This window comes from Mchenga conophoros, linkage group LG9, assembly GCF_057382185.1.
Source record: "Mchenga conophoros isolate Kocher_MC1m ecotype Shallow Benthic linkage group LG9, M_conophoros_male_GT1.1, whole genome shotgun sequence".
Taxonomy (NCBI): domain Eukaryota; kingdom Metazoa; phylum Chordata; class Actinopteri; order Cichliformes; family Cichlidae; genus Mchenga; species Mchenga conophoros.
The window spans coordinates 9471244-9484572 of NC_140534.1; the positions used below are offsets into that span (position 1 = coordinate 9471244).

General features: G+C 42.3%; 2 protein-coding genes across 5 annotated transcripts in view; both read left to right on the top strand.

Annotated features, from left to right (window-relative positions):
* ccny (cyclin Y) overlaps positions 1-7470 on the top strand; it is a 45946-nt gene extending 38476 nt beyond the window's left edge. For all 4 annotated transcript variants that reach the window (XM_085286317.1, XM_085286319.1, XM_085286318.1 and 1 more), the window contains 2 exons: positions 2721-2883; positions 3751-7470. In XM_085286317.1, coding sequence (XP_085142443.1) covers positions 2721-2883; positions 3751-3867 — 280 coding nt within the window. In that variant the 3' untranslated portion in view covers positions 3868-7470. The remainder of the gene's footprint in view (positions 1-2720; positions 2884-3750) is intronic.
* Positions 7471-11163: 3693 nt separating this feature from the next.
* Positions 11164-12723, top strand: gjd4 (gap junction protein delta 4). Its single transcript, XM_085285899.1, has 2 exons — positions 11164-11388; positions 11531-12723. The coding sequence occupies exons 1-2, from the start codon at positions 11325-11327 to the stop codon at positions 12721-12723; spliced, it is 1257 nt and encodes a 418-aa protein (XP_085142025.1). The 5' UTR covers positions 11164-11324.
* The last annotated feature ends 606 nt before the right edge of the window (positions 12724-13329 follow it).

A 13329-nucleotide genomic window follows, 5' to 3' on the forward strand; every position in this document is an offset into this window, starting at 1 on the left:
TCTGAGGGACTTCAGATTACATTAGTTCCTCTTGTCTCTTTCCCCATAAAATGGTAATACAGGGAGTGCAGAATTATTAGGCAAATGAGTATTTTGTCCACATCATCCTCTTCATGCATGTTGTCTTACTCCAAGCTGTATAGGCTCGAAAGCCTACTACCAATTAAGCATATTAGGTGATGTGCATCTCTGTAATGAGAAGGGGTGTGGTCTAATGACATCAACACCCTATATCAGGTGTGCATAATTATTAGGCAACGTCCTTTCCTTTGGCAAAATGGGTCAAAAGAAGGACTTGACAGGCTCAGAAAAGTCAAAAATAGTGAGATATCTTGCAGAGGGATGCAGCAGTCTCAAAATTGCAAAGCTTCTGAAGCGTGATCATCGAACAATCAAGCGTTTCATTCAAAATAGTCAACAGGGTCGCAAGAAGCGTGTGGAAAAACCAAGGCGCAAAATAACTGCCCATGAACTGAGAAAAGTCAAGCGTGCAGCTGCCAAGATGCCACTTGCCACCAGTTTGGCCATATTTCAGAGCTGCAACATCACTGGAGTGCCTAAAAGCACAAGGTGTGCAATACTCAGAGACATGGCCAAGGTAAGAAAGGCTGAAAGACGACCACCACTGAACAAGACACACAAGCTGAAACGTCAAGACTGGGCCAAGAAATATCTCAAGACTGGTTTTTCTAAAGTTTTATGGACTGATGAAATGAGAGTGAGTCTTGATGGGCCAGATGGATGGGCCCGTGGCTGGATTGGTAAAGGGCAGAGAGCTCCAGTCCGACTCAGACGCCAGCAAGGTGGAGGTGCAGTACTGGTTTGGGCTGGTATCATCAAAGATGAGCTTGTGGGGCCTTTTCGGGTTGAGGATGGAGTCAAGCTCAACTCCCAGTCCTACTGCCAGTTTCTGGAAGCCACCTTCTTCAAGCAGTGGTACAGGAAGAAGTCTGCATCCTTCAAGAAAAACATGATTTTCATGCAGGACAATGCTCCATCACACGCGTCCAAGTACTCCACAGCATGGCTGGCAAGAAAGGGTATAAAAGAAGACAAACTAATGACATGGCCACCTTGTTCACCTGATCTGAACCCCATTGAGAACCTGTGGTCCATCATCAAATGTGAGATTTACAAGGAGGGAAAACAGTACACCTCTCTGAACAGGGTCTGGGAGGCTGTGGTTGCTGCTGCACGCAATGTTGATGGTGAACAGATCAAAACACTGACAGAATCCATGGATGGCAGGCTTTTGAGTGTCCTTGCAAAGAAAGGTGGCTATATTGGTCGCTGATTTGTTTTTGTTTTGTTTTTGAATGTCAGAAATGTTTATTTGTGAATGTGGAGATGTTATATTGGTTTCACTGGTAAAAATAAATAATTGAAATGGGTATATATTTGTTTTTGTTAAGTTGCCTAATAATTATGCACAGTAATAGTCACCTGCACACACAGATATCCCCCTAAAATAGCTAAAACTAAAATCAAACTAAAAACTACTTCCAAAAACATTCAGCTTTGATATTAATGAGTTTTTTGGGTTCATTGAGAACATGGTTGTTGTTCAATAATAAAATTATTCCTCAAAAATACAACTTGCCTAATAATTCTGCACTCCCTGTAATGGTATCACGTCATTAAGCCTTAAAAACATTATGGTTTGTTAGTTTCTAACTAGTTGACAGTGAGAGATTCACAGTTTTCTGGGTTTGCAGGACAAAAATGTCAGCTTCATTTTAATGCTTAATCTTAGATTGTGGTGCATTTGGAGCAAAACGGGGAAGATGCCTCTGAAGCATGAGGTCAGAAAACTCAGTCTTATTTACCACGTCAACCTCAAATCCACTTGTGTGGATTATTCTGAGGAGGGACTCGGTGCTGTAGACGCCACCTCTCACCCCTCCTGCTTTCACACTTTTCTGCATCAGTGGATGTCTATTCTTGTCCTTGAGCTCAGATTCACAGGGCAATGAGCGTAATCCACCTGTTCAGGATTCTCTCCAGTGAGTGCAGCACAGTATGCACATCTGCTGTGCTCCCATATGGCAATTTACCGGACTGTGGCTCTTGATTTGACCAGAGATTTCCTCAGAAGGTCAATTTGAGTCCGTTCAAAGCCATGTTCTGGAACCTAGCCTGCTAAATTTCACGTTCCACCCACTGACTGAACAGTAGAAACGTCTTGGGAGAACACTGAGGAGCAGAGCAACACAAAAAGAAACAGATGAAAACAGGCTGAATGAGGAAAGATGAGGAAAAAGCAGCACTATTAGGCAGAGTTTGGCTACAGCAGAGCCTAAATTTAGCCCGTCTGTTGCTGCGTGGCTGTGAAAATATGTGTGTGAGCAACAAAGGGTAGGAAGAAGAGATGGCTAGTGGTTACAGTGCAGAAGGATTTGGTCACAACTGAATAGTAACAGATGAAAGCGTCTGTCATCACGCTGCACCGAGGATCACAGAGCTGCTGAGCACAGGCACTGCATGACAATAGCACTTTCATGTGGGATTAATTCTTTCTTACACATAACGCTCAGTGTTCCTTGCTTAGATAGCATTCCCTTTTATCATAAAGAAGAGGCTTATGTTTGGTGGCGTAGGCTCAGTGCAGCCTACGCCACTCTGTGAGATGTTGGCTTTACCAATCAAACTAACCTTTATTTAAATAGCATAAGACTAATTAACTAACTCACACGTTTTCTCTTTCTTTTTTATGGAAAAAGGAATGAGCTGGAGCGTCAGTTCCTGGAATTGCTGCAGTTCAACATCAACGTGCCGTCCAGCGTCTACGCCAAGTATTACTTTGACCTGCGCTCGCTTGCTGAGGCCAATAACCTCAGCTTCCCCCTGGAGCCTCTCAGCAGGGACAAGGCGCAAAAACTAGAGGTGAGAAGCGCGCTGAAGTACTAGAGATAGGTTTATGTTTTTGGAGCTCAGGTAAAACAAGAAAAAAAAGAGGAAAAATATCAATTTATTTCAGCCTGGAATAGAAAAACCAAGGTAATTTGGGTAGTTGGTATTTTGACGAGCTTCTGATCATTACAAAAACATAAATGTTGATCTCCTGCCGGGTGAAGGACAGGATGCAGGGACGTGCTGCTGTGCAGGTAGCTTCGCTCTCTTCCTTCCTGTCCTGCAGCCTTACTGCTGTTAGTGTTTCATTCATTGATGCCATTGCTTGATCTGTTGGAGCAAAACAAACTTTTTACAGCAGGTATACCAGTGTTAATAACGGCTGCATTCCATTTAGTTTTAGAGTTTTAAACATCAAGCTGGCTGAAGGTGAGACGTCTCCATGTGACGAGTGGAATTGGTTGATTAATTTATTTGGAGATGAGACCATTCCTCAACATTAATCTAGTTATTTAATGTCCAAAAATAACCCCCAAAAGAAAAAGCAGTTTACTTAAAAGACTGCTAAAAGTGAACCCACGTGTCTTTGTGATTTTGAAAAAATTCCCATTCCCACCTGAGTTGAGCAGGACAATAAGAGAGAAACTCTGGTGTGATCGAGAGGTCATTATTGTCACTTTCTCACCTGAACTGCACAAAGCACAGTTTAAATGAAATGCTTCTAAGCGCGTTTGGTGTGTGAGCCCATCTCAGACTTGTGGTGTCGTAACCACTACTTACACATAACACACTATGTGTTTGGTACACACACACAGGCAAAGATGTTCTGTAGTCACTCCAACTAAAACATAGGAAGGCACCCCCGGCTCCATCTCACTTGCTCTTTTGTTTGACTTGCAGGCCATCTCACGGCTGTGTGATGACAAGTACAAAGACTTGAGGAAACTAGCCAAGAAGCGCTCGGTGAGCGCAGACAACCTAACAGTGGTGCGGTGGTGTCCGGCCATCATTTCCTAACACTGGCTGTCTGCAGAGGAATGCATCATAGACCTGTACTGTATTTCTGCCTAGTATGCAGGCAGACCAGGTGGGCAGCAGTCGTGTGGATCAGTGTCAGTCTGGAATCTCCTCACACATACACACGCCCCTTCAACAATCTGGCACTATTACAAATGTTATTGCATCCAGACTGGTTGTTGTACATAAAAGAAGTCCTGTTTCCTGCCTGCACCGAACCAAACGGAGCTAAGCTGAACCAAACTGAACGCTGTTGGAATGAAGACCACCTAACTTCAGAAGATAAGCAGCCAGGTGGAAATACAGAAGTGGAGAGACTTGTGTGAAGTCCAGAAATGAAAATAGGAACACGCTTAAAAAGCAGAATACAGGACGTAACAGCGGCAGCGGCGCTTCATAATTCCCTCCAATGCTCAAGTGCTTGTACAGCTGCTGGAGGGGACGCCGTGTACATTCCTTTGATTTTAATCTTCTGGTTCAGTCAGTACGTTAGCTGAAGCATGAGATGATCGTTTGACAGCTTATAGACACATTTCAGACTTTACTTCAATTTCTCAGTTAGTTTGTGTTTTGTTGGGTGTTTTTGTTCTTTTCCATTCCCACACAGCAGCTCCCTCTGTTCGCAGAGACAAGCGCATACAAAAGAAAGACATTTCACAGTTAGCTTAGCAGTACAGTTGATACGTGGACTACATATCCTCAGCCCTCCTTGACAAACAGAATCCGCTGAGCATTGTCTCAGATGGGGACCATTTGACTGAAGTTTTCATCAGGATAACTGACATTCAACGAGACAAGTCCGTTTTTAGCTCAAGGGCACTTATTCACCTTGTAGGCATCCAGTTGCAGAATAGTATCTCTGACAGTACGGCCACCCAGCAACCATTCAGATAAAGCAATATTCATGCATCGCTTTGTTGTTGTGATTAAATATAACAAAGCACGCACACATGGGAGGAGATTTACTGGAAGACAGAAACGAGACATACTGTAGAGCTTCTGTTGTACTTTATTCACTGCCATTGCCCTGACCTGTGGTGCCTGTAATAAGCTAGTTAAACACTTCTCCCCTCTCTGCTGGAGAAAAAAAAAGAACAAATAAGTCTGAAGTATTTTTTTTCCTCTAGCGTTTTGTACGGTTCTTCCAACTTACAAAGTAACAGCACAAGCGAAAACATTGACATTAAAATGCCAACTAAAAGCATGAACCTTCAGGGTCGTCACAGACTGAAACGAATGAAAAAGCTTCGAGCGATGATTGAAACACTGCTTACAAAATGATAGATTGTATACATTTTGCTAAATTGTCTTTGTACAGTGTAAATACAGCACCGTCGTGTGCAAAAATCTGTAAACTGAGGTCATAATGTTAAAAAAAATACAAAAAGAATAAGGTTAGAATATTTATATGGGTCAGTTTATACTGTAAATGGGGAGGGGCAAATATGTCTAAATATGTGTTTCTATGACAAATCAAGCAAAGAAGAGAGTCAAGTTTTACGATTTAAATAGGAAACACCACTTAAGATTTTTTGGTCTCTTGTCAACAATTTCACAATGCTGAAAATGCCATTTTTTTAATGTGACATAATGTGTGTGGTATGGAGATAACACATGACAATTCAATTTCATTTTATTATTATTATTATGATTTTTTTGTGTTTGTAAGTCTTCTCTGTGAAACGTTACCCTACTCATGTGTTTTTGATAAAATAAGGATGTTTGTTTCCTCTGATGCTGTAAAATTGGCAAGATGTTGTAAAAGGTCATCAGGTGAGTCAAAAATATCACTCAGTATGTCGTTAAATAATAATAATGTCTGAACTGAGAATTCATATTTGGCAGACTTATTCTGTTAACACGCATCACTAACCCTCCTGTTGTCTTTGGCTCAAATTTAATTTGTATCAATTTCCACATGAATTTGTTTTTTTTAAATTGGACTTAAAGATTTAAAAAAGTTAAACCCACAAAAAAAGATTTATTCAGACTGTATTTAAAAGATGGACTTTGTGCCTTAAACCTGCATTTTATCTCATAGCCAGCAGGGGGCATTTCGTCTTGTAGCAAAAAGGAGTCCAGTTGCACAGAAGTGTATGGGGAAAAGGAAGTTGGTGTCAGTCCAAATGCTCAGCTCCAAGTTGTAACACTTTTCATGTCTACACCAACTAATTGGCGATTCTGTGAGAAAATTCCCTCTTGACGACTTTTCCACTTCTCACTCGTAGCTGGTGAGTTAAAAAGTTTATTTTGGGTCCTGATTGGGCACGCTGTCCATCTAACGAATAAATGGAAGCACGTTTTTCTTTTACGACTGATTGGTGGTGTTAAGCACTGGCGTTCAAAATGTCTTTTTTATACAATATTATTCGCTTACATCAACAGTCATCTGATAACCTTTTGCAGCATTTTGCCAGCCTCACAGAAACATTAGTAAAACTGTCATAAACAGTATTTTCATAAACGGCTCCCTTCCTGATTCCTCCTCCTTTTTTTTCCCCTTGAGTTTTTTCCTTTAAAAACAGAAAAAAGGCCAGTCTACAGATTTGAGTTCAGTTGCTGTTCTGGGTGTATGAGGATAGGATAAAAATGAACTTCATGTGACCGGCTGTTTGCCTTACAATCAACCAGACTCTAAATCTAAATCGGTGAATAGACACAATCTTGATGTAATCTAAAAAAAATCTAAGGACTTACTTTTATTTCTTTTTAATGAAATAAAAAGATCAGGGGGAAAACGCGTTCTGATTTCAAATGTGACATCGGTTTGTTCTTGTGCATTTCATCGGTAGCCTCCAGGAGTGTGATTTATGTTACTTTGCTTTTCTAAGCTACCAGAAAATCAGTCTGGCCTGCAGGCGTGCAGAGCGGCAGAACTGTACCAAAGTCATGGAGGAAAAAATGAAGGAAGCTCTGATGTGGTGTCTGATCTTAGAGAAGTGCTTTTTTTGTGTGTGCATGTGGCGCTTTGAATGATTGGTAAATAAAAAGTGCAAAATGCATCTTTGGGGGAAGTTACGATGCTGGAGTAGCTGTTGTGAGATATTGAAAGATTGTATATCCTATTTATTGTATGTGTGTGTACATACCGCCCAGTGTGGTTTTCTCTGCACGCAGAAAGAAGCCGCGTGGCTGACAGTGGTGAATCCTGATGTGGAGAACGTACCCCCTCCCTCTGATAGCAAAGACCGGTTTTGTGTGTTTGTGTGCGTGTGCGTGTGTGTGTGTGTGTCATAGCCTTGTGCACTGAGCTCTACCTCTGCATAGAGTTTTACTTTTTTCTCTAATGTTTTTTCTTCCTCTCCAATATGACATTTTTCAAATTTGACAAATACAGCTTTGATCATGATGGCAGTAAACTGCTGCAGCTGTGACACTTTTGTTCTTCTTGTTGATGGATAATTTCAACAACTTGTACTGTATTCTGTTGTAAATGTCAGTGTATTATTTCCTCTTCATTGAGTCACTCATTTGTTCCTGTTCTGAGTTGCCAAACTTTTCTCTGTATGTTTTCAACTATGATTTAAAAACAAAAAAAACAAACCTGCTCCCATTTTAGGAAAAAAACTTTGCAAGAATTAAAATTTCCAACCTTGCAGTTCATGGTGTGTTTTTTCTTTGTCTCGCTTCATCATAATCGATTTAATAATCAGTGAAAGAAACACACTCCAAGATCTTAGACCTCCTTCTCTTTCACCTTGTTAACTCAAGTGTTTTTCACAATAAGACAATATTTTGATATGTACTATAATGTACAAGTGATGTGTGTTGCACTCACACAGTGTACCATTTAAATGGCTCACAGCAAGTGCTAATACAAAGATTACATTCTGCCATTCAGTCACTGAGGGACACATTCAGTCCTTCATACTGGCCTCGATTTGTTTTTATTTTATTATTTTATTAGTCCTTTATTTATCCAGGTAAAAATCTCATTGAGATTAAAAATCTCATTTCCAAGAGAGACCTGGCATCATGGCAACAAAAGTCAAAAGATTTGTGTTTTAATTGCTGCTGTGGTAACTATCCAGGTCATTTCAATGAAGAAGTGCTGTTAGCTTTTATTAAAAGCACTGTTCGAACCGCTGTTGTGAACACCATCAAGCTGAAGTAATAAGTGAATAGGAACAACATCACTTTACAAGTTGAGAAAGTTCTATAAAAAACAGGAGTCTGTGAAAAACTCAAGTACACAAGCAGAAGTTTTGGCAGTTTGCTGGTCTGAAACATCTACACAATGCCTCAACCTTCCCATGAGAGGCGTTCCAACAAAATCACCCCAAGGCCAGACCATGTGATGCACAGAGAAACATGTTGAACTCTAGTGCACTTGTACAACTAGAGAAAGAAAAAGTACATTTTGTATGGAAGGAGAAAACGTCTCCCTGAAAAGACCGTGGCAACACAGGTTTGAGTTGCAAAGTTACATCTGAACAAACCTAGAACTGGAGATGTTTTTCTCCTAATAGAGAGCTCAACTTTTGGTGAAAACTAAGCATGGCATATCAAGACAAATGCCTAATAACGGTCAAACACCGTGGTGATGTGATGATTTTGGACCTGGGTACTTCATTGAGTCGACCACAAACTCCTCTGTGTACCAAAGTATTCTAGAGTCAAATGTGAGCCATTTATCTGACAGGTAAAGCTTGGCCCAAATTGGCTCCTGGAACAGGACAACGATCCCATGCACAGCACTAAATCGAGACAGAATAGCTGAAAAAGAAAAGATTCAAAGTCGTCAGCCTGACTGAAACAGGAATCACACACAAGAGAGCGGGGGATAAATTAATGCCGGAAAACGTTGATGAACTGAAGCAACTGTAAAATTTGGTACAACAGGATAGATTAGTCCTGTTACAGTGTTACCAATAGTTTTAATGTTCCCCAAGCCAGTTAGATCTTGCTAATAATTAGAGAAATCTCTGTAGGTCCATCTGTTTGCCTTTTCCTCTGCTATCTCGACTCCTGTTCATCTGATCCACCTCAAACCTAGCAGGGGTGTTTCTGGAGCTTGCAGTGTTCTTCCTGGTGTCTCTGCTGCCTTTTTGCAAACTGCTCAAACATTTCAGATCATTTGGATTAAAGTTTGGTCAAATACTTTGAATGAAGAGTCAGAAAAGCTAAACTTTGTCCGGAATGGAGATGTAAAATTTGCTCTGATCTGCAATGAGGAGTGACATCATTAGACAATATCATTAAAGGTGCTGAAAGAATTCTCAGTAGGGTTCATCGCTACTTAACCCTTGTGTGGTGTTCGTATTTTTGTTACTCAGCCAGTGTTCATGGGTCTGGTGGACCCGCTAGAGTTTTGGCTTTCCAAATTAACACTATCAAACAATTTTATGTTAAATTACTCAACAGATGTTTACTTCATCCCAATTACAAGACATATGAACAGCAAACATGGTTAATTTTTTCCCTTTACCTTTGTTAGATCACATTTATGAATTAATGTGCTTCTCGTTTTTCTTTTATATAAAATGTTATAAATAAATCAGTTATAATCAAGTGGAGTGAGTGGAAAGACACAACACATTTACACGTGAAAAAATAATTAATTGTTTAATTTTTCTTTTGAAAAAAACTGAACACGGGTCTCACAGACCCGAACACCATACAAGGGTTAAACGTTTCACAGTGACATTTGATCTTTTGTCAATATAAAAACAGCTTTAAGATGAAGACACTGATCCCACAGGACAAGCATTACGTGTTTTATCAAATTAGAAATTTCTCACCCTGTATGTTCATATTCAATGCTATATCCCAAGCCTTTTTATAATCTTTTGGAAAGTTTGTCACTCGTGTTCATTGGAAGGAAACACAAACGTCTCATGCATCATTTCCTAGGAGATGGGAGACGGCTGTGGATCAGGTGGATGTTCAGGTAATTATTTAGGTGGGAACTTTTCCAAGTAATTAGATAAGTGAGGAGCAGCCAAGTTTGAAACGAAAACGATTGTTGGCTTGAATGGAAAATGCATCTACCAAAGCCACAGTCTAATGGGGAGGATGGAAAGCTTTCCTGGGGATATTATGCCATTATGGCCTCATATTTTAATGTAGTGAGTTTGAGAGTTTGATGTGAAAAGCGTTAGCTTTTTTTTGTTTGTTTGTTTTAAATCAAACTATGAAATGACTTTAAAAATGTTTTGCCTGTCATTCTTTCTTCTAAAGCAGGGGTAGGCAACTCCAGGCCTCGAGTGCCGGTGTCCTGCAGGTTTTAGATATCACGTGAGTGAGGATGCCGGCACTCGAGGCCTGGAGTTGCCTACCCCTGGGTTACCCCTTTTATAGAAACCAATCAGAGTGGATGCCACATTCTACTTTAAATCAAATACAGATTGTGGTCCACGCCACTCCTCTGGGAGGGAGAGAGAGGGTAGCAGTTGAGGCTCTTTTACTGCTAAAACTGTGCCGTTAGCTGTTGCTTTGAACTCAACCGGAGCAGCTGCACAAATTTCTTATGCTGTCTTGAAAAGGTCATCACGGGCAAAATAAAATCAGTCATAACAGACTTCTGAGTGGGATTTTTTGTGTGTGTGGGCAAGCGTGGACGTGCTAATGATCACTGATCTGTAGTAATTATGAGCCAAGCCAACTGTCTTTACCCATGTGTGCCCTCAGCAAACTAACGTCATGGGGAATCTGTGCTCTGTACAGGAGAGAGTCAGTCTCTCTCTCTCATGGTCTATATACATGTGTGTATATACATATATAGCATACATACACCTGTGCTGTCTTTAAGACAAATGATTAAACATGGCTGTATTTCCTAGCCGTATTATGCGAGCTTCCAGTAAATCCTTAACAGCCATAAACTGCTATCAGCTGTGGGAAAATGCAGTTTACAACCTCCTTATGTTTCACGAGAGCAAATCCACTGTCTGCATATCTGCACGTTATCTTTATTTGTCATTGTAAAATGCCTCAGTAGCTTCTTATATTTTTATGGAGCGGCCTGTTCGAGCATGCCTACCATTGTGGTGAAGAACCTAATACAGTAGTTTAGCATGAGTAAGCCGGGAGGCTTGTTCCTCTCCTGTAAAGACAACCAACAGCACCAAAATATCTTTGCAATGCCAGGACAGCGGTGAGCTTTTGCGAGTGGGTTAAGAATAGATCGACAATGGGGCTCACGCCTGTCTTCTGTTGTCTGAGGACAGACGGTTGTCTGCAGGGGACGGAGGAAGAGGTAAGGTGGTGTGCTAACTTCACTCAGCCTTTCAGAAGCTTGGGTGATTCAGATGAATCTGATACAGTTTTACCCGCAGGGACTGGGTGAGAGAATTGGAGTGTCATGCTGCCCACCTGGGAGCCTACGTGATCCTTTGTGGAAAGGCTAGAGGAGAGACAAGAAGTGGATAGGAAGTGGAGTGCTGGCTTAATGATTTTAGCCTTTGGTCCGAAACTGGAGGACCTGACGATTTTGGAGGCCCTTGAGCATAACAGACATGGCGGGATCAAGTGCCTCAGAGGTGCTTTTTATCTCTGTCAATCACAGCATCACTTTAATGGGTGAGTTGCCTCTAGTTTTGTTTTAAATTGTTATTTATGGCTTTAGATATTGCAGTTAAACTAAAGATCATGAGGGGTAATCTCAGTTTTTTTAGGCTGATTGAATAATCACATTAATTTGTTTTCCTTTTCTTCCCCACAGGAAAGGTGTGGCTCGTCGTGATGATCTTCCTCCGTGTCCTGATCCTCCTCTTCGCCGGTTATCCTCTCTACCAGGATGAGCAGGAGAGATTTGTGTGCAACACCATCCAGCCTGGCTGCGCCAACGTGTGCTACGATCTGTTTTCTCCTGTTTCACTCTTCCGCTTCTGGCTGGTGCAGCTTGTCACCGTGTGCATCCCTTACATCCTCTTTGTCATCTACGTGGTCCATAAGGTGTCCAACGCCCTCACGGTGGAGCTGAACTCCCAGAAACAAACCAAAGCCTTTCAGCTGTTCAGAATCCGACAGGAGCCGTCCAACAAGTTGCCTCTCGCGGTAGAGCAGCGAGGGTGGGCCCGGTCCTTCAGTGGAGCCTACATCCTCCATCTGATTTTCAGGACTCTGCTGGAAGCAGGCTTTGGAGCAGCTCACTACTATCTGTTTGGTTTCTACATCCCCAGGAGGTTTCTTTGCCAGCATGCTCCGTGCACTACTCAGGTGGACTGCTACATCTCCAGGCCCACTGAGAAGACTGTGATGCTCAACTTTATGCTCGGCGTGGCCGCTCTGTCCTTTTTCCTGAATGTGCTGGATTTTATCTGCACCGTCAAGCGCTTGGTGAGACAGAAGAGCAAGAGGAAGATGATGGTTGAGAAAATACTAGAAGAGGAGCAATGCTTCCTTTCAGCGGGAGGAGCGTCCAGGGGCAACGACCAAGAGCAGGAAGCACAAGACGGGCAAAAGGGGGGTTTCCTGAAGAGGAGAGGCAGCAAGGGGTCTTGTGGAGTAGGGAAACGTGATTTAGCTCAAGAACCTCCCTCCATGGAGCGCTACTCTCTTCCTCGTTCTCTCGGCCCGATGGGCTGCACCACCAACGGTAACAATGCCGACTCGGTCTCCCAGGAGGAGGCTCCAGAAAGGGCCGGCAGCGAGGTGGCTCTCTGTCCCTTGGAGCCCATGGGGACGCCCAGATCTATTCGTGTTAGCAAACGGGGCCGACTCAAACCTCCACCCCCACCCAGACGTGACCTTGGTTTTCCCTCTGTGGGGCCATGTGCCCCAGTGGGAGATATTTCCACAGCAACAGCAATCTGTACCAGAAAGGTGGGCCAGTATACACTTGTTGAGGTTGGCTGCAGCACAGAGCTGCAGACGGGCGACGATGGGCAGGAGAAAAGATCCGAGTGGGTCTGACTTTAATACTGTTAGAAGCAACAACTGCTTGGGTTGATATTTTACCACGTGACTGCCCTGTCACCCTGAGAAGAATCTATAATGGCATTACATTCACCGGACACCTTAGACTCTTATTTGCCATGATTTTTTTAATCATACCATCAAGCCGCATCTCCTTTGCAGCACTGGTCCGGTGATGCAAACTGACAAGAATTCAGCAAATCTCTGAATTTAGCAAGTCAGGAATGACAGTGAACTCAAGCCCTAACTGTCTTTGAGCAAATCCAATCCCTGAAACAATCTAAAAGAGGGCAGCCCACCTGTTGTTTGTTTTTTTCTTTCTCCCCATGATGCTTTTACCCCTTTTATAAACAAAGGCAGGCCCCACCCCACCTGACTGACTTTATTTACTGTGTCAGGGTCCCCGGGGTCAAAGCAGACACGAGCAGCCTCTGGGCGACCTTTTTGAACAAGAGAGTCGGGCCTAAATGAAAGGCAGTAATCTCACTAAGTCGCTGTTACCACACGTAGACGACAGAAAAGGATTCCTCCACAGCAGTGAAGGACACCGTGAAGGCCGATATAAGATCACAAAGCAATTATGTTCTCCCATAGGGGCTCTGT

Excerpts from the sequence above, each read along its gene's own strand:
- gjd4 (XM_085285899.1), top strand. The coding sequence starts at position 11,325 with ATGGCGGGATCAAGTGCCTCAGAGGTGCTTTTTATCTCTGTCAATCAC. Across the intron at positions 11,389-11,530 it reads TCACAGCATCACTTTAATGG|GAAAGGTGTGGCTCGTCGTG; the intron begins GTGAGTTGCCTC and ends TCTTCCCCACAG.